General features: G+C 38.7%; 1 protein-coding gene and 1 non-coding gene across 2 annotated transcripts in view; both read left to right on the forward strand.

Moving 5' to 3' along the window:
* LOC129928657 (ER membrane protein complex subunit 10-like) overlaps positions 1–10670 on the forward strand; it is a 95494-nt gene extending 84824 nt beyond the window's left edge. The window contains exon 7 of the mRNA XM_056043850.1: positions 9551–10670. Coding sequence (XP_055899825.1) covers positions 9551–9637 — 87 coding nt within the window. The 3' untranslated portion in view covers positions 9638–10670. The remainder of the gene's footprint in view (positions 1–9550) is intronic.
* An 8589-nt stretch (positions 10671–19259) lies between these two features.
* Positions 19260–19398, forward strand: LOC129928887 (U4 spliceosomal RNA). The gene has a single exon (XR_008780414.1). It is a non-coding gene; the product is annotated as a U4 spliceosomal RNA (small nuclear RNA).
* The last annotated feature ends 2787 nt before the right edge of the window (positions 19399–22185 follow it).

The raw sequence follows: 22185 nt of genomic DNA on the forward strand, positions 1-22185 counted from the left end.
ATTGTGCCTTTATTTAAATTGGACTCAAGAGAAAGTCTGTTCTGGTTAGTTTTGATTTGACATCGTCGTGTCACACTGACCTAATTGTGAAGTGATACCTAGTTAATACTTGGTAAGCTTCTCTGTCGATCTGGCAAGTTTGTATTGAAGTAAGACACTTTGTTTTTACAATAAGACACTTTGTTTTACAGTAAGACATTTTGTTTTTACAATAAGACACTTTGTATCAATTCATGACACTTTGTATCAAATCAAGACACTTTGAGTTTGGCCAAGACACTACATGTATCAGATCAAGACACTTTGTGTCAGGCCAAGACATTTTGTGTTGTCACGACACATTGTGTTAGATCAAGACACTTTGTGTCAGGCCAAGACACTGTGTTAGGCCAAGACATTTTGTATTAGGTCAAGACACTTTGTGTTACGCCAAGACACTTTGTGTTAGACCAAGACACTTTGTTTGGCTGCTTACTGGAGCATGTTTACGATGTCTTGTTTAGATGACGTCACTCGCTCACCTACTTTGGGAGGACTGTCATCCTAGAGCCGTTGTTCAAAACAAAGCAGTTAAAAGCGGAGGGGTGTCTCTCTCCCCTTCTTTCATAGGGGCACCCCCTCCCCCGGTCCTCTCCAACATTTAGGACACCTCCTCTCTCCCCCCCCCAGTACAATTTACGTCACTTCCAGGCTGTGAGGGCACTTAAGAGAAGAGTATGAAGACAGAAATTGTCTGTCCTGGTTTAGCGGGATTAAATCATGGGGGAGAAATGTCTGTGTGGCATGGCATCATAAAGCAGGACATCACGTGGTCTAGTCTCACGCAGACTATCGGCATTGCGTTGTACTATCAAAGCCACTGAAACTGTAGAGTCCCAGCAGAGAATCCCCACTCGGTATGCGACTTTCTGGAATGATCTCCGAATGAATTGGACACCTAGTTGCCTTGATATTCAGTGACCGAAGCTTGACAAGTGTACGTTGATTTGATATCACGCTTGATAAATAGATCGTTTCCTACTTTCTAGAAACATTGGTATTGTAAGAGCTGGTTGATTTGATTCTCGGCACAAATATTATGTTGACTGGCAGTGTGTGTACTTTGCGGACATGGCGAAGATCTGTTTGTGTGTGTGAGAGAGAGGCAGAGAGAGAGAGAGAGAGAGAGAGAGAGAGAGAGAGTTTTATATCTCAGTCTGGTCTGACAGGGATCTCCACAACCTACGTAGATCTTTGTATGAAATATTTGTATTTGTTGTGTTCTATAGATGAGATATATCAATTGTATGAAGACCCACCAATAGTGACGGAAATAAAAAAAAGAACAGACTACGTTGGGCAGGTCACCTTGAAAGAATGTCAGACAACAGAGGAGCGAAAATCGTATACAGGCAAAAACCAAAAGGCAGGCGACCCAAAGGCAGACCCCGAATGCGATGGATTGATGATGTAGAAGCAGATCTGAAGCAGCTTGGGGGTCAGGGCGTGGAGACGAAAGGCCCAGGAGAGATCTGAATGGAAGGATGTGCTAGAGCAGGTCAGAGCCCTCCATGGGCTGTAGCGCCACTGGGATGGATGGGTGGATGTGTTGAAGCAGGCCAGAGCCCTCCATGGGCTGTAGCGCCACTGGGATGGATGGATGGATGTGTTGAAGCAGGCCAGAGCCCTCCATGGGCTGTAGCGCCACTGGGATGGATGGATGTGTTGAAGCAGGCCAGAGCCCTCCATGGGCTGTAGCGCCACTGGGATGGATGGATGTGTTGAAGCAGGCCAGAGCCCTCCATGGGCTGTAGCGCCACTGGGATGGGTGGAAGGGGAAGGGAATATGTCCGATGTCTAAATGTAGCCTAAACTAGATTTTAACAAATTTTATAGTCTTCTAGATTGAATACTAATTAGATGGAAGGGATCTATAACAGTCTAATTGATCCTCTAAATTAGATAGGTAGCACGCTTAAACCTTCAATATTGAGTCTAAACTAGACGAGGATAGATTTTAGACTTGCATCAGGTTGCTATTAGGTTGAGTCTGAATCAGATGGAAGTACATTGTAGATTGTGTACGAGTCGAAGAGTTGAACTTTGCAGCAAGAACTCACGGAAGTGGACCAGGAGCACTATCAACTTTTTGATATTTACATTCTTTGGCAGAAACTTCGTAACCCTCTCTAAATCTAAATGAAACGCAGACAGATATCCTCTATAATTTGCATATAAGGAACTTCATTTCAGGATAACAATGTAACCGTAAGTCTTGACTAGGGAACCGTCCCAAGTTGGGTCACTTTAATCTTATGCAGATCTCATGGGAATAATACTTTTACAGGGTGCTTTTTGTTAGCCGGTACTCAGTGATGGATTGCCTAACTTTTAACTACTAATAAATTAATTATAAACGTTAAAATACAAGAAAAGTCATAATTTTCCCCCACATTGAAAAAGGTGCCGGTACGCCGTACCGGTGCGTACCGTCACCAAAAAAAAAAAGCACTGCTTGTACATATCATGTTCTTGGGTTTACATGAAAATATCAATCCATTGATCGGTGTGCGCGTGTGTGTGTCTCTAGATGACATGTAACTAAACAGTTTCTTGGTGTCTGGAGCTGTCACTTCACTTCGATTTGTTTTTAATGAGAACAGATTTGTCTCCCTCTTCTTCCCTTCCCTTGGATGTGTCCAGCGGTCGATTTGGAAATCTTGACCTAATGAGCTTGTAATTACTCCAGTTGATGATCTACATCTTAATGGTCGTGGCGTCTGACGGGCGCCAGGAGGTAGCTGTGGTGCACAAACATTTCCGATAGGTCTCAGGAAACAAAAAACATAGCAATACAATGCATTTTTGGGGAAGTCATTTTTGCATGGAATGGAAACATGTACTGCATCGCTACGTATGAATAAATTGCTAAGACTAAGACTAAGACTTGCTTTATTGATCTTTACGGAAATCTGTTGTGATTACAAGGACTCCTTTCTCATATAAAGACAACACAACAGAAAAATACACATAAATACAACAGACACAACATAAAGAGTTCTTTAGATAACCACACACATATACTAACCACACACATATGCTATATGGATATGCTGTTTTGATGGGTTTTTTTGTATTATATTACTGGTCAAGTCATTTTGCATCAGTTTTTATTTTCCCGATTCTCCGTAAATGTCCTGATAGTAAGATACTGGCGTAATAAAGACAGCAATTAATAATGAATTCAATGTCAGTTTTATTTCTCATGTACCAATTGTTGTCCTATCATTAAAGGTATTAGATTCTCTGCAGTGAATGCACTCCCTTACCTTAGGGGATAACCATATAGTTATAACTACACTATGTATGTGTGCGACTAAAGCTGTTTTCTCGTTTAGTATACAATAGACCACATAAAATAGATATAGGTCTCTAGTAGACAAGTAAGCAAGACAAGTATGACTAGGGAATTCAATGTTTTTAACCAATCGTACAGCGAAATTTTATTTTAATTAGTCAATTTCTTAGAAAAGCTACGTGTACAAAGACTACCATCATTTCTATAAATCTACTTGGATACGAGTCTCTCTTACAAGCCATTTCTAGAACATACCTCACAATCTCTTTATACAAAATCTTGGCGAATAACCCCTAAACCCTAACCCTAACTCTAAGTGTACAGCCAATAAATAGATCCAGGGGAATCAGAAGCAAGTCACTCGGATATTTTCTACTTTGTGAAATGGATGATTGATAGCTCTTTAGGCGCCGAATCTTTGATCGGACGTTCATGTGACCCATTTCTAATGTACGCTCGTTTTGACCTAGATGTACTGCTCGTTTAATGTGACCTACTTATAATGTACGTTTATTGTGACCTACTTATGGCGTACGTTTATTGTGACTTAATTATGTTGTACGTTTATTGTGACCTACTTATAATGTACGTTTATTGTGACCTAATTATGTTGTACGTTTATTGTGACCTACTTATAATATACGTTTATTGTGACCTAGTTGTGCTTTTGATATTGATCTGCAAGAACGGTGACTTAGTCGCTTTGCAGTGGTTCCAAAACGTATTGAAAAACTTTGGACAAGTTGCTTACATTGCGGCTCACGTGATTTCTGGAAACAGAATTGTGTCTGCAGCAAGATGAGTAATCACTGTCTTCTTGATTTCTATGACTTTAGGGTGTCGCACAAGTTTGTCACGTTGCCAGGATATCCTACGTACGTCTCATTTCTTTCCATCTCGCTTGATTGAATAACTCTTAAGACTTCACGTAGACACAGAGTATGTCCACACACAGGCATGAGTTTAGAGAAACTAGGATTTTATACATTCACCTTCATCTATCCCTAAGTCTGTTGAACCATTGGGGTATCACATGTGATCTGTTAACCTTCTTTTGTCATAGAATGAATCTCTTTCAATGGCAGGCCCGTCCATTCTTTTATGTTGTCTTTCCATCTCTTTCTCTGTCTGCCTCTTCTTCTTTTTCCTGTAAAAAAAATAATCTACAACTGTTCCACTGTAGGAATATCCCTAATTTTGTAAACAACATCGGAGTTTCCATTGTGTCTGTGTTAGCGCAACTTAATGTTTTTTTAAATGTTCCATCGTGTGGCGTTCATAGAATTCTAAGTTCAGGAAGTTATCCTTCACACTCAATCTGGGGCGCTGGTAAGTGTGGATGTTTGGGTTTTTGAACAGAAAACTTCTACCCAGCATGCGCTTGTGATCTAGAGTACTTTACTGCTAGTAAGACTGTTGGTACGTTTAGTGAGTTCTAATATCGCTGTTCATTTCTTTAAAGCCAAAATCGAAGAGATAAAAAAAAAAGTACTAATTAGTGCATTGCGTCGTAGTTGATCTTACTGTTTGTTATTAGCCTCCTGTTTGTTATTGGCCTTGTAATGATCGTTTGTTGTTGTTGTTTTTTTTTTTAGTGCTTGATTTAAAGCTTTCTTGATGTTACGATAAGATTGTGTTGACCAGACAATGCGTTTCTTTTTTTAAACAATTAGGTTTAGGGTTAGAGTACACTCAAATAAGATCGTTATGTCGAAGATTTAAATTCAAACTATTAATTCAAACAATGAAGATCCTTCCACAATAAATACTCAACTTTCATTCTGGAACTAGGAATCACTTGAATAGAATACACACGGTACAATAGAATTAAACAAGTTTAACTCTCTTCGTTTAAGCTCATAACTACAACTACAGCTAAAACTTGATATTTCTACAACTGACTTGTTCTCTCCCTTCCAAAAACGTTTCTATTCATGAACCTCTCTTTGCGTTTGCGAACAAACCAAACCTTTCAACCCCGCTAAATCTTGGCTCCTTTTCTGTGTGGCATGTTACATCTCGAGAGACGATCTTTTCCCTTTGCAACTTCTTGTGTGACTAAAGAGGCCAATCCTTGATACACAGCTGTGATCGCAGGTTGGACATATGTGATCACCAGGCGCCGTTGCATTTTCACCCTTCTTTCTGCTTCTGTTGTGTATGACATCTGCAAACCGTGACTCTTCCTTTATGCTCTCTCTTCATGTGGATCTATCCAGTGCTACTTTTTCCCAGCTGCAAGTGTCTATTTTTAAGAGCTTCATGTCGCGTTTGCATACATCCGTATACCGTTAAAGTGGGCGACCAGCGGCTCTCCTGCCTTCTATTAGATCGCCATACAGAATGACTTGTGGAAGTCGACCTACTGGCATTCTCCTTTTATGGTCATGGAATCCCTTCTGTTCCGAGAAAGCTTACTTGCTGCAAGAACCCGTCGACAATCAACCTTGACGTTACTAAGGACATGGTTACAGAAAACTACAAATAAACTTAGCTGCATTAAGCTACGTGACAGGCATCCTGTTTGTTATTGACCTGGTGTTTGTTATTGACATCATGTTTGTTATTGACCTGGTGTTTGTTATTGACATTATGTTTGTTATTGACCTGGTGCTTGTTATTGACCTGGTGTTTGTTATTGACATCATGTTTGTTATTGACCTGGTGTTTGTTATTGACATCATGTTTGTTATTGACCTGGTGTTTGTTATTGACATCCTATTTTTATTAACCTGGTGTTTGTTATTGACATCCTGTTTTTATGGACCTGGTGTTTGTTATTGACCTGGTGTTTGTTATTGACCTGGTGTTTGTTATTGACCTGGTGTTTGTTCGCCTGGTGTTAGTTTTGATCAGACAATTCATTTTCCTTTTATTGACCCAGTGCACAAGGGATGTAGCTTTTTGTTCTCCCCGTGCATTGAGCTGTTTGCCTTGAGACAACAGTTTCTCCATACCAGTATGTCAAAAGTTAGATCACAATAAAAGACAGTAAAGACACTTTAGTTCTAACCTGACAATATTTCAAGTTTCTTTGTACTATCTGTATGATGCTGTTATTCTTTGTTTATTTTTTTGTTTTGTCTATTTTTTTTTTTTAAATTCCTATTGTAAGAAGAAGACTTTGATTTCAATGTTATCATAACGATGTTTTCATTAATGCGACCGGAAGTCTCCATATCTTGACCGTGACATTGATGACGTCATTCTTGTCTTTGTGACTGATCAATTTTAAAGTGAGCTGGTTAGTTGTATTATTGGGGGGGTCCGGGTGCATTTTAAAAATTAAAATGACAGCCTCCACGAGTCACGTGAATCAAATGCATTTATCGTGCATGCGTGTTTCTGCATACAAGTGTGTGTATGTGTGCTACTGACGATAGAGGTGTGTTTGTTTGTCCGATGAAAGCAGGCGTAAGACAACAAGAATGATTTGTCCATGCTGATATGGAAGCAGGCGGTCATTTCCCTGGCCAATGTTAGAGAGAGGCTTTGTGTGTGCGCACGCAGGCCAGGGTGCCATGTACAACCTGGCTACCGGAAGAAGGAGGCCCGGGCGGTGGAGGGTCAAATGAACAGCCGCTTTTGTCGCTGGTCATTTCCATGAACGGACGCGATTGTCTTCGTTATGTGTCTTGTCTTTATCTCGAGACGTTTTGAGCTTACAGCTCAGTGTTGTCTGCATCCATGTCTGTGTTTATCTCGAGACGTTTTGAGTCTTGTACATATCAGACTTTGATGTTGTGCGTCTCTTGTCTTGTAATTATCTAATTAAACTATCAACTAGCATGACCTCTGGGTCAGATAACGATGTGAGTAAACACTGGCTGGAAGAGGGTGCAGGCCATTGGATACGGAAAATATTTGACTCTATCTGAAACATACAAATGTTGAGAAACGCTAGACTTAAGCAGAAATGAAGCAGTAACCAATTACACGGACTCTCCAGGCCAGAAGAAAGACAATGTGGGGGGGGGGGGGGGCAGCGGAGTCTGCTTACTAGAGTATCTATTATCACTAACACATTGGCCAGGAAGTTGGGGGAACAGTTGGTTGTCAATAGTCATAGTTATCGCCCTTGTACTCTTATTAGACTTGTGCTGAGCTGACATTCGTCATGTAGGCCTCTTTCTGTGTTCATAGAATTGATCTTTACATTGATTCCAGTAGTGGTTTTAGACTCTACATAGTGTTTTGTGTTCTTACTTGGTAGTCCGTTGGGTTGTAGCCCCAGATAGCTAGTCCAACTAAACTGTTGTATGCCTCTTTCTGGGTTCATAGAATGGATCTCTACATTGATTCCAGTAGTGGTTCTAGACTCTACATAGTGTTTTGTGTTCTTACATGGTAGTCCGTTGGGTTGTAGCCCCAGACAGCTAGTCCCAACTAAACTGTTGTAGGCCTCTTTCTGGGTTCATAGAATGGATCTTTACATTAATTCTAGTAGTGGTTCTAGACTCTACATAGTGTTTTATCTTGGGTGTTCTTACTTGGTAGTCCGTTGGGTTGTAGCCCCAGACAGCTAGTCCCAACTAAACTGTTGTAGGCCTATTGTATATAGAACTTGACTAAAACTTGAACAAACTTCTTTTTTAACCTAATTGAACGCATCTTTTAGAGGCAATACACGAAGCTTCCACTGGAGATAGAACACACTGAGGTGGAACAAAGAACACTAAATGCACATCGCCTCAAAACAATCAAACAATATAGCTCAGACTCCGAGTTGAACCGAGACTTGAACCCAGACCAATCGCCACGGTAGGCCTCAACTTTGACATGTCACGTGGGAACCTGTGCTCAAGTGGGGACCAGTAGCTCGTTGCCACGTCACTGGTCAGAGTTCAGGCCTGCCGTGGCGTTTGGTCTCGCTTGAAGTGACTTTCATCGGTGGTTCCTCCCGATTTCTAAAGTCGTCTGCTGTAGTCTTACTCAAGGTTACATCAGACTTCACCAAGCGATACAGCCACTTCATAACCATTGACTTTGCATGTTCCATACTGAAAGAACTGTACATTTATATCCTTCTCTTTAAGACATCACCAAGAGCTATTTAACTTTTAAATTGTACAAACAGATTGACGACGTTTTCTCTCTTCGCTTCCAGCTGTATTTTCTAAAAGACAGTCTTGTTAGTGTGAAGTCTAGCAGTTTTTTTGTTTTTTTTTATATTTAATGTGTCCTGTGTGTTTGTCTGTCTTGTAATGTTGGCTCTGTGTGTTGGTCTGTCTTGTAATGTTGGCTCTGTGTGTTGGTCTGTCTTGTAATGTTGTCTCTGTGTGTTGGTCTGTCTTGTAATGTTGTCTCTGTGTGTTGGTCTGTCTTGTAATGTTGGCTCTGTGTGTTGGTCTGTCTTGTAATGTTGGCTATGTGTGTTGGTCTGTCTTGTAATGTTGGCTCTGTGTGTTTGTCTGTCTTGTAATGTTGGCTCTGTGTGTTTGTCTGTCTTGTAATGTTGGCTCTGTGTGTTTGTCTGTCTTGTAATGTTGTCTCTGTGTGTTTGTCTGTCTTGTAATGTTGGCTATGTGTGTTGGTCTGTCTTGTAATGTTGGCTCTGTGTGTTGGTCTGTCTTGTAATGTTGGCTCTGTGTGTTGGCCTGTCTTGTAATGTTGGCTCTGTGTATTTGTCTGTCTTGTAATGTTGGCTCTGTGTGTTGGTCTGTCTTGTAATGTTGGCTCTGTGTGTTTGTCTGTCTTGTAATGTTGGCTGTTGTTGTATAGAACTTCCAAGCTGCCTAGTTTGCCTATGCCTAAGTCCGGCCTTGGGGGGAAGCCACTAGTAAAAGTTTGATATACGCTTGTCTGCATATGAAATTTCCGCACTCAAGAACATTTTCTCAAACATTGCAAAAGTTTTAGTGCCCATGACAAAGCGCTTCTGCAGATGGAAAGCATAATGTAAAAGTGGCGAGACCACTGGAATATAGCCTACTATGCGCTGGACTATAAGCCTACTATACACTGGACTAGTAGATTGAATGCACCAATGAATGGTCATGTGTTTAGTCTGTGTATTTTTATTTTTAATTTTTACATGCTGTATATAAAATAGCTGAAAGCGTTGAAACAATAGTGTAGAGAAGAAAAAAAATCAAAAGGGAGATAATTATACTTCACAGCTATTGGAATGAGTTGTGTCCCCTGTGTTTTGTTGACACTATGGATTCATTCTGTAAGTCGCTTGTTTCATTTTCTGTCTCTTTAATTTTTCAGTGGATGTACCTGGTGCCTCTGATTATCATGATGGTCATCATGTCTTCTGCAGACCAGCAAGGTCAAGGTGGTGGCGGCGGACGTTAATTACAGACATGGTGGTAGTTCCTCGACTGTTTGGCTTCATGTCAGTGTGTGTGTGTGTGCGTATGTTTGGCTACGTGTCTGTGTGTGTGTGAAAGATGGGAATATTTCCAATGCCTGCCATTGTTAATGTCAACTTTAGTGTGCGTCTAGAATTGAGAAGGTTTACTGTCAAGATAGAATTACAAAGTATAATCAGGACTGTCTCTAGTGGGGTCTGTATGTCTAGAATGTGGTACCAAAAACAAAAACTTAGAGAGAAAAAAATGTTTGATACACAATTTTCCGTCGCTTCTATTTTGACTAGTGCGTTTGCACTTTGGGAACTAGATCTATTTAAAATGAGTACAATGGAACTCTACGGGAGAAACTTGACCGAGGTCTTGCGTGTCATACGTTGTTATACAGTTCACGCAGTTTCATTGGTTGCATCACTAGAGGGTGAAATGCAAGGATTCGTAAACATCTATTCTATTAAACTAATCAACAACCCCCCCCCCCCCTTTTCCCGTGGAGCTCACATCCAATTGTGTTAGAACAAATGAAAGTAAAGACTCTGACCCAAAGTTAACCCTTTGCTCTATCCATTTAAGGGATAGTGTGAAAATGGCTTTGTTTCATAACATTAGACACCTGAAAGTGCAAGGGTTAACACCGCTGAGAGGCTGGTTAAACGGATGACAAATGTGCGTGCTGAATGAAGATAAATGAAATCTTGTGGGAGAAACAACCTCGAACCCCCCACCCTCCCCCTGCCCCCCCCCTTTAAACAATACATGGGCTGATGAAAATGTTGATGTTATTGTGTCCAAGGAAAAAAATCTGCGAGCAATTTGGTGACGTAATGGTTCTAAAATTAGCTCCGTACATGTGCTGGGAGTGTCACGAAGTGAATATTTGAATATTTGGGGGTTGACTTTTTATGTTTTTTAAATAAATTTTTACTTGGATTCATTTTTGTTGTTTCATGTATTTATTTCTGAATGTTTTTGTGTGTCTTGATATCAACGTGAAATAAAACATGTTACTCTGGTCACAGTGTGTTGCTCATTTGTGTTAATAATATTGGCATTGTTGTGATGTAACATTGTTGGGCTGTGACTGGGATGGCTGCCTGGTCGTGGGAAAGGCACTGGACTGTAGTCTCCATGGTCGCGAGTTCAATCTCTCACCGCCGCAAGCTCCCGTCGTCTAAGATATAGCAATCTTCAGTTCTGAAGGCACATAAGAAACATGTCGTCAAACAAAACAATGTGTGACATTTTTTGTAGAATAACGCTCCTGGAGTGTGACTTGGTGACCAAAAAGACCATCAGTGATACCATACGACATTACTCCCAAAACTTGACACACTTCAAATCGTGTCCCAGTCAGTGTCACCCAGGTGAAGTCTGTGAGCTGGTCAACACACACACACAATGACACTCTGGTCAGTATTCTCAGTTCACACACGACACAGATACATACAATAACACACTATCTAGAACAGGCGTGGGCCGCATATTTTTACATATATATATATATGTAATGTGAAGTATTTAACTGTTTACACTCAAGCATAATGTTCCTGAACTGTGGAACTAGCTTACTACTTGTGACTCCCAAAGAAGAACCGATTGTAACTTCTCTTTCAGGTCAGAATTTGCTTTTCGAGCTGAATAAACGTGTGCACAAAAGGATTTAGCTGATGTTCTCGAAAACAAACTGGCTCCAAGTTGTTTTGACGTCTGAAAATCTGCTTTCAAATTCAACAATCAAGGAATCCATGGAAGTCTTGTACTTTTCAACCATTTCACTAGAAATAGTTTCCACTTTCAGCAAAGTAAAATGACAAAACCTGTTTTCAACTGCTTGCCTGGAGAAATGGGATAGCTATGTTTAAAAAGTTTTAACATGCACAAACACTTAAAATGCAAACAAGCCTTTGTAATACTCTGGATTAAAAACATCCATTCTTCATTAGAAATATTAGTAACGAGGTCACAGTCTATGTCCTTTAAGGAACAACAATTTCTTCCTTGAGATCCCATATTCTTCTCAATACCTTGCACTTAGTAACGAGGTCACAGTCTATGTCCTTTAAGGAACAACAATTTCTTCCTTGAGATCCCATATTCTTCTCAATACCTTGCACTTAGTAACGAGGTCACAGTCTATGTCCTTTAAGGAACAACAATTTCTTCCTTGAGATCCCATATTCTTCTCAATACCTTGCACTTAGTAACGAGGTCACAGTCTATGTCCTTTAAGGAACAACAATTTCTTCCTTGAGATCCCATATTCTTCTCAATACCTTGCACTTAGTAACGAGGTCACAGTCTATGTCCTTTAAGGAACAACAATTTCTTCCTTGAGATCCCATATTCTTCTCAATACCTTGCACTTAGTAACGAGGTCACAGTCTATGTCCTTTAAGGAACAACAATTTCTTCCTTGAGATCCCATATTCTTCTCAATTCCTTGCACATGCTAAACCAGCGAACACTTCTGTAGTGCCGAACATCGGAATGTTTGTTTACAAATCTTCAATTAATTTTCGGATGTGTCTGTGGTTAAAACCCTTATCTCTGATAAGTTTGAAAACTGAGATATTTGTGTCAATAATATGTTTGATATTTAATGCAGCTTTGCGCAAACCTTCCCGTTTATGGTTGGAATATTGTTCTTTATTTTTTTACAAAGCATGTTTTTCTAAGTCAAAGCACGGGCTCCATCGGCTTTTTACACCTGCCATCTTGTTCGAAGGCAACCCAACACTTTTTGACACAATTCTTCATAGAGTTAAATAAATACTGGTGTCAGCTTGTAATTATATAAACATTAAGTTCTTCTTGATTTATGTTTCTTTGTATTATATTTATACCTATTCTGGTATTGTTAGAGTTGTGCATTTGTTGTTGCTAATGTCTGCTAGATCTACTGAGTAATATCACCACAACATGTTCATCTAGAAATAAACTCCATCGTAGCAGACGAATTACTTTTAATCGTGATAATAAAACAGTTAACAATAAATTGGCAACACCAGCCGTCAAGAAATCACATAAAATACTTCACATAAATTCTCAATATAATCCAAATGAAACTCATCAAATACATAGCTAACTACCCATGGCGTCGACTGATTTCTGACCATGTGGTCAACTCCCAAAACGAGACTTCTTACCCACAATTCAACTGTAGCCCTTTTGTTTCTCACGTGAGACACAAATATAAAGTGTACTCCGTGCTTCCCAACTCTATTCATGTCACTGGCTATCAAACAATGATGTGACAACTGGGCCTTGAGTTTGTGTCTTTGACTGAATGATTTAGCATATTGCCGATAAGAAAAATGTTCGTTTAAACTTTTCAGAATGACGTTTAGAGACAATGTTTCTTTATCCTCTTCGTCATAAGAATCAGACGTTTCAATAGTTGAAATAGATATTTAAAAGTATATATGTTTAATATATTTGCATATGTATAATCTGTTGGCACACCTTAATTTCTGTATGTGTCTGCGGGCCGCATACACAACTCCGGCGAGTCGCATGTGGCCCGCGTTCCGTGTAAGTTGCCCACCCCTGGTCTAGAATATAGATTGCAACAATATAATTAAACTTCTAACAGCAACCTAACTTCACGTTTAAACATATCAATAACAAGTGCATTTTCAGTGCGATAGAAATAAATCGCTCTTGTAAATGTACATCCAAAAAAATTTTTTTTTTAATATTCATTTGCCCTTATTTATTTTAGCCCACTTAAAACTGACACAAGCAGTGGCTAGAAACCATGGGCGCTAATGAGTTCATTTCTCCCGGGCCCACCACAACTAGGGGGCCCAAACAGGCTCATGTAAAATGTGTTAATTGTAAGAATTTAAATGTACCACATCATTTTGTTTGTGTGTTGTTTGTTTTTTTTTTGTAGTTGTTTTTTTGTTGTTGTTGTTGTTGTTTTTTTTTTTGCGGTTTCTACACATTATTACATTACTTTGATTAAATCATATTTTATTCATTGTTCTTGAATTATATTTCTGGTGTCCGGGCAAAGTAAAACGCAAATGTAAATCTAATTACTGTAGTAAGCAATCTGTAAAAGGAAGATAACTCTTAAATTTCTAGTATTGCGTTTCATCAAATTAGATTTTAGCAATAGCAATAATTGCATTAATTTGTAGTCATTGCTTTTTAAGATTAAGTATGTTTACCTTAGTTTTGGTTTAAGTCAGGGGTTCTCAATAGAAGGCTTTATTGTTAGTTTCAAACTTTCCTCTCTACAAAGTATAATGAGGTCTAATTTAACTTATGCCTAGTTCTTTCCCTTGTTCGAAATACCAAACGAAATAATTAATTATCGATAATTAATTAACTAACAGGTTAATTTTTTTTAATTGATTCTTGTGTTGTCAGGTAAAAGAAATAATTTGTGCAAAGTTTCAGCTTGATCCGAGATTGGGTGTGTGAGAAATAACGTGTACAAACTTTTGACCAGAGTTGATATAAACTTTGTAAAGAGAGGCAGTCTTCCAACTATTCAAAGGAATTGACACGTTTGTCCATCTAACCCAGGGGTTCTCAACCTTGGGTCGCGACCCCCTTGGGGGTCGATTGACGATTTGCCAGGGGTCGCCTAAGACCATCGAAAATATGGATTGTTTTTGTCTATTCTTCTTTTGCTGTGTGTGTGGGGAGGGGGGTCGCGGCCGAGTGGGGGATTCTAAAAAAGGGGTCGCCGAGCTTAAAAGGTTGAGAACCGCTGATCTAACCCGAGCTTGAGATCACACTATCTACTGAGTAGGATAAACATTCATTTCTTTACATTATTGAAAGATAAGAGTGCGGAGTTGTTTCCCCTTAGAAAAGCTTTGTTTATTAAATAAGTAGTTTGTTTTTTTATTTTGCTTGTTGGATAATGACATCTCAAATTCATGTTCTGCATCATGTCAAGTATTGACTTTCCGTTTCATCACTATTTTCATTTAATGACTGCACTGTCACACTGTGTCATTGTCACAAGAGTTGAGCCCAAGGTTCTTCGAACTCTAGGCGTGTAGGCCTGCTTGAACAAACCGTTCTGTCTGGAAGAGGTCTAAGTCAATGCCTATATAAAACATTGCTATTTCCGATATATCCGGCACTCCGGGCGCATGGACTAGAATGCATGGCCGAAGGCCGAGCACACCGGGAACCCCTGCAACGACTTAGAGACAGTAACGTGATGGTCATTAAAAACAAGACGAGGATTTTGAAGTGTAACGAAAGAAAACACGGAAGACTTTTGTCTTTAGTTTCTGAAGTTTAACTCTTTCTCTCCGTAATTATTTACCACATTCTGGTGGAATCAACGCTGGTATCGTCAGTTAGGAGAGAAAGAGTTAATACGACATTCGATGGTTCCCTTCATTACGTATGAAATTTTTAGTTTGACATCGTTCACCAGCGTCGACTACCTTTATGTCGTTGACCTTTGACCTTGTGTTTGGTTGATGAGTCGAGTGTTACCTCCGCGTTGACTTACACAGGACACAGCCCGGAGGTGCCTAACAGGGCCACAAAACTTAATGCTATAAGAAACAATGAGTAACAAGCAAAAGAAAAAGAAAGATTACTTTTTTTAAAACAAAGCTTATCTGTGGGAAATAACCGCTAATTACGGCCATTTTAACTGAAAATGGCAGGATTTAGCTCCCCTTCTGCCATAAATATAACAAATTTAGTTCTAATTGATTCACTAAGAAGTTAATTTTCCGATTGATTCGTCATCGACTATGAAAAAATTATTCAAAATTTCAGCTTGCTCCGAGAATGGGAACAAAATTGTGTTCAAACTTTTTACCAGACAGACAGAGTTGATATAAGCTTTTTAAAAATATTTCCAATCATATAAATTTATCTTTGTCAATCCATGGTCAATTTAGGTCTAGTAAAAAAATTGATGACATGAAACTAATGAATGCTATTTCACTCATTATAGTGTTTGCTCTTTAATTAAAGAGAATTTGTTGTTTTTCAATGCTGTGCTATGGGCCGGTAAATCAAAAATCAAACATTGTATTTGAATAACGGACCAATAAATGTATTTTATTATTTACAAGTGCATTAGAATTTCTTTTTTTAAATCAATGGTGAACAAAATTAAAGCGAAGTATTTCTTGATTTGTTTCCCTTTATTTAGCTCAAACTTCAATTCCCGTCGAACATCATCAATGAATAATTAGCAGACAGAAGACATGTCTCTCAACATCAAACTATCGAGACCAGACGTCTGCTAATGTAGCCCTTTACAAAGCCCTTACGTTAACTGCAACGCAATAATGAACAAGAAACTAGAAATTTGAATACAATGTCGGGGGGGGGGGGGGGAGATGGGGAGAGGAAGAAAACGCTTTTGATTAACAATGTCATATGGTCAGGCGGGCACGCTGTTGCCATGGTTACCCGACTTCGTACAAGTTGTTATGACGTCATCCCATTCAGGACAGCACGACACGGCATAGCAGACGATAAGCTAAAAGATGGAAGGAAAAAGGAGGAGAACAAAAAAAAAAAAAGGGGCTGTTAAATTTCTCTTATCTGTAGGGGTATGGTCAGAAGTAGCTCTGATTTGGTGGTCGTTAGGGTTTGATGAACAGCTGGTCACTGGGTCAGAGCGAGGCTTTCATTGACCTCAGTGCTACCTGGGGACTAGGCCACCTTCTCGTGATAGGCCACTCATTAATAATGGTCAAAGTGACTGACTATTAATGAGAAGGCTATCTTTGTGAAATCACAAGCATTCAATCTGAATACTTTCTTTACCCAATCATTACAAGCAATTCATTAAAAGGAATTTTTTTTAAAGTAAAGATTGCTTTTCAGACCCTGCGATCTAGGGGCAGATAATGTCGATGTCGTCTGTGTCTTTGACCAACGGTTAACGAGCAGGGTGTCATGTGACCAGCACAACGGCCAACCGCCTTTACTTTCCCTAACTTATGTCGAGTAACCATTAGAGTTGGATGGACTCAGTGCGCCCTAAAAATTTCGAAATTCAAAATCCCAGTCTTCACCGAGATTCGAACCCATAATCCAAAGTTTGGAAGCCAAGCGCTTAACTACTCAGCCACCATATACTATCCTCACAATCATCAGAAGCTAAAAATCGGAAGGTTTTCTATGCAAAATAATCACAGACGATAAAATATAAAGTTTATAGTTCTATACACAAGTAATAGATCTCTATTTCTTTTAAAATCAATTCCTGCTTTAACTTCAAAAATATAATGAAGAAAGATTGTGTCTTACCGCCACCATGCACAAGAGATATTAGAAATACTCAGTAAAACGAAAGATACATTATAGTTGTTAGTTCCCCTGATTTCCATATTTGGAACACTTGGCTTTAATTTGTTGTAAAAAATGTTTGTAAAATGTTTTACATGTTTCGGATGTTCCTTCAGAGTTGAAGATAGTTTACTTCCTAGTCCAAACCTCCCGCAGGACGACGGGGGATGGGAGCGGGCAGGGTTTGAACCCTCGACAAATCCGAACGACAGTCCAGCGCGCAAACCGCACGACCAGGCAGCCATCCTGTTTAATTTATAAATTGAATAATTAATGAATTGATCATTCAGAAATCTTTATAAAATATTTTGTCACACAGCAAGAGTTTATGTGTAAAATTTCAGCTCGATAGGTTCATGAATAGTTATCAAAATAATTTATTCAAATTTTGTTTAAATATGAGTCAAAGCGAAAGAGTTAATGGTAGGATTTGAAAAATCATCTTTTTGCTTGACCGACAAGCCCACTCTTGAGTGGACGAGAGCCAATGTGGCTTTAAGGCCGTAAGAGGTACAATCTGACCTGATATTTTATTTTGTGTTAATGAAAAGAACAATGCAAATAGCTGAACTTAAATCTATACGCTGCTTTTGTGGATGTCATAAAGATTGAAATTATAAATTATAAGTAATCATCGGTGTTATAAATAAGATGTTTAAATATAAATTTGACATTAATTATAACTTTGATGTCGATAAGAAATTATTTATTCACCATAAATTAGTAACTAAAAATTAGGTGTCAATTAGTGGTGAGCGGTGACAATGATGGAAGTCTACACCAGGGATTCTCAACCTTTGGGTCGCGACCCCCTTAGGGGTCGAATGACGATTTGCCAGGGGTCGCCTAAGACCATCGAAAATATGGACAGTTATTGTCTATTCATCTATTGTTGTAGCCTATGTGTGTGTGGGGGGGGGGGTAGGGTCGCGGCAAAGTTGGGGATTGTAAAAAAAGGGGTCGCCGAGCTTAAAAGGTTGAGAACCGCTGGGTTACATAAACATAAACTAGATAATAATAATAAACTAGATGTTAACTATAGGTTACATTAGAAGTGTAACTAGATGTTAAATATGAACAAGATGTTAGGTAACTATAAAAAAGATGTTACTCTATTGAGATGATAACTACAATAAAGATTGTAATTATAAATTCGATGTTTGGCTATACATTAGATGTTTACCTTCACTTAGATGTTAACAGTACATTCGATTGCAATTCTAAATTAGAAGTGAATTAGCTTGGCGAGAGTAGAGTAAAAGTGCGCTAGAGTTCATATCTATCTAGAAAGATCCTTAAATATGTTGTTCTCGAGACACGCGATAGAGATCTGGTGAACGCGGGAAGTCTCGGGTTACACAATGGAGCAAATTAAGTCCAAAGTTAAATTGCGAGATTGGTTTGAATGTCAGAGGGATTTAAGTGCACGGAGTCTAGACACTAGAGCAGTGACTCTCAACCTGGCTACTAGCACCCCTAATGAGAAACAAAAAGGAGCGGAAGGGTTCTGTAGTGCGTAAATCAAATCATGGTTATGACGATCAGCTCGTCTTGGAGGGAAAACAAGGGAGTTAAGAATGGAAAAGAAATTAATGTGGGGAAATCAAGATCCAGACTCCAGAGTATAGGTTCTTGAAATAAACATGGCCATTTTTAGTGTGAATTTAGTGGACGCCACAAAATCAAAGATAAAGGCGAATTAACTATTCTATATTTTAGGACAATTGCTTCTTATTCCATTAAGTGTAATTGGTGTAATGCACTAATTGTTGGACAAATTTCTTAAGCTAATGGATTTCATGGATTATTATTATTATTATGTTAGTGACGAATCATTCGAATGAGTATTCATTCTCTGGCGCTTGTTTTCATTATTATTAATATTATTTTATCATGCTCTGACGCTTTGTTAGTGACAGTACAGACATTTTTTGATTGAAAAAGACTTATCATATTTAAATGTATAAAATATTTAACGCTTCCTTTTTAAATTACCACAATAATTGATTGGTTAATTTATATGCGCTAAAAGAAAATTCTTGGTTACCGCCCTTAGAAATAACCTATAGGATTTCGCCCCTTAAATGATTATATTTTACACTTCTATTTCTTTAATTTAGCATAATTAATGACATAATTTTTAAAAGTTTTAATTCTAATAATATTAAGATGTAGAAAATATATTTATTTATATGGTTATTTTTATTTAAATCATTGTAAATATATTATTTATTCTAATGATTAAATAATTATTAGAAACTATAAATTAGTTACACAATTATTTTGTTCACTACCCTATAATACTATGTCTCTTTAGCTTTGCGCAGTGGCGGTACCATAGCCAATGAGGTTTTACCGAGGCGTGGTTATTGCTAGTTGAAAACTATTCCCAATACCCCGCACAGACGACCTTAACCGGTCGGCTAGTGCAATTTTTTACGGCTCTTACGGGAGCTAGCAAACTCTAATGAAATGATTGGTTAATAACTAATGTTACATCGTTCAAACATCATTTATTTATTTACAATAATACAGATAACATAAATTTTAATTACCAGTATACATTGAAATAAGATTTAAAGTAATTATTATTTAAATTTTCAAATTCCCCCCCCCCCCCACCAAAATATAAAGAAGGCTACCGTGTACGATCTCGCGAGATTTATTTTTTAATTCGGTATTTTGTAATTACATAAATATCTTATACACAACACAAAGGACAATAAGACAAAGTGACGAAGACTTCTGAGGGCGCAGTCGTTCTAATTGAATGTTTACAATCTTCAATTCACCGGGGACATAATTAATTATGTCATAATTAAATGCACCACAATCTGTGCTTCACCGGAGCCAAAAGCTTTGATTTATCTTGAAGAGCGGATACTGTGAGGTCCAACTGCCTTCTTCAGAAAAATTGATTACATTAACATTGTTATACTCAACACTGAGGACAACATACAGACTTCCGAGGTCGCTGTCGTTCTGACTGAATGTCTACAATCTCCACTTCCCCGGGGTCAAAGGTTACTTAGTGACAGTTGTCGACAGTTCGATGCCTATTTTTTTTTTTTTTAAGTTTATGATCATTTATACTGTTTATTTTAATATACCCGCCGCAGCTCATCAGCTATAGATTCATTATAAGCTGCCCATAGGCTGTGACGTTGCAGGTCAGTGTTCAGGCCCTCTTTAACTAATGGTCTCGCTTAGACTAGTGGAAGAGGAAGAAAGCTGCCTTGCCTAAAAACAGATGCATTCTCAGACTTGTACGTTTGGTGTCACCAGCTGAGGACCTCCAGTCCAGACCAGAAGCACTGCCTGTAAGAGAGGTTTCACCGAGCGAAGAGAACGTCCTTAGCCAGTCGATGGACTCTGGGGGTCAGAGGTTGGGACGCATGCCATCACAAGTGTTTTACACAGGGAGAGCGTATCCCCATGTACACGCCCTTTCTTATAGCGTAAAGTTTTTTTTTTTTTAAAGGAAACCTCAGAATTTGCGCTATTCAGTTTTAGCTTTATCATCATAGGAATCCTTAGGCATTAGGCCTCTTTTCTTTGCCTCTTTTGTGGGCTTTTTTTTTTTTTTTTTCAATATGTTTTTATTTGTAAGTTATCATACACTACAATATATAGAGTTAGACTAAAGAGACTGCGATGATATTTCAATATTACAAGGTAGAATTCGAGAGAAGAATGGTAAGGATGACATTGCATAATTCCAAACAAAGGCTTGCTTTTTCATGCTCAGTAATAAAGGCTAACGTGGCTTTGTGTTTGTTGTTATCTTACCTTGAGTAACTAACGTTAAACAATAGAGATATTTATATATGTTTTTCGCATATATCTGTGTCGATTTTCGTTGTTACAATGGACCTCATTCACCAATCGTAAACAAACAACATTTAGCCACGCGATTCTATATATCTTCTATACAAATTATGTAATCCATAACGGCTGTCACGTGATACGTATTTTTCATTGTTTTATCAATATTATGACGTGGCTAAATGTGTTTATTTACGATTGGTGAATGAGGTCCATTACCTCAGTCGCTTAGGTTACTAACCCATTTCAACTCAGTCTAGTTACTAACCCATTTCAACTCAGTCTAGTTACTAACCCATTTCAACTCAGTCTATCTGACACATACAAAGGTAGGCTTAATTCTATTTGTCTAATCTTAGTCTCGTAAGCTAAGCGCCACTCTCTCGCTAGGATATAAAAGCAAGAGTGAAGAAGTTTGTATAACTACATTTCTTTTCATCCAATGGTTATCTGCCAGCACGACATTTTCCAGCCAATCACCGACGCGATTTCAGTTTTGAATCTACCTGTCTCACTCTCAGGGTCTTACCTCCAAATAGCCTGGGCTTGCCGTCTGCATCCGGTTCGCTTTTGGTAGACCGGAACAAGTGCTAATGGAAAGAATCGTTCATGGTCAAAGATCCACCAATTATCCTTTACGACGGCCATGGGTATTCGAATACAACAATGGATTGGCGTGATGTATGAGCCCAAAGTATGTCAGAGGAGATTTTCTGAAAATAGACCTAGAAATCAAGTTCGGTTATACCCAGCACTATTTGGGGTGTAATAGAGCTACGTTTTCATTTCACTAGTGTTGAACCCATTATGGCTGTCATTTGAAAAAAAACACAGAAGAATAAAGATTTAGTTTGGCACGGTTATAGTCTAGAAGCGGACATAAAGAGATATGATCTGCAAACACTGATAGCCCAAGGGGGCAAGGCCATTGGCTTAACTTTATTTGTATTATATGTTCTAGCGGGGAATAAATCAAAAAGATATTTAATCATTGTAAAATGATACAAACTCTGAGTCTGAGCAACGAATTGCAAAGCTATCAAATGACTGATTAAGTAAATGGTTAGCCCCAAAAATGAAGGGGGAATAATTGAATAATAGCACTTTGCTGTCAGCGTCCAAGACTCACAAGCATATACAAATGTGGCCATGACCAGGGAGCGCATCATTTCGATTTTGATGCCGAGGGCTATGTCTTTGTCTTTCCATATTATTTTAAGTTTTGAAAGAGCTCAGGAATTGGTTGAATACATCTATCTCCTCTCCCAGACATTATTATTATAGCTTTTATATAGCATACATGCTTGTAGCGCTTTTGGTCCAATCTCATTGGATGGGAAAGAGTATCTAGGAGTTGGTTTTCCGTGATGCACAACTCTGCCCGAGTCGGGTGTCGAACCTTGAGCCCCCTTCTAG

The sequence above is a fragment of the Biomphalaria glabrata genome, chromosome 10, assembly GCF_947242115.1.
Source record: "Biomphalaria glabrata chromosome 10, xgBioGlab47.1, whole genome shotgun sequence".
Lineage (NCBI taxonomy): Eukaryota > Metazoa > Mollusca > Gastropoda > Planorbidae > Biomphalaria > Biomphalaria glabrata.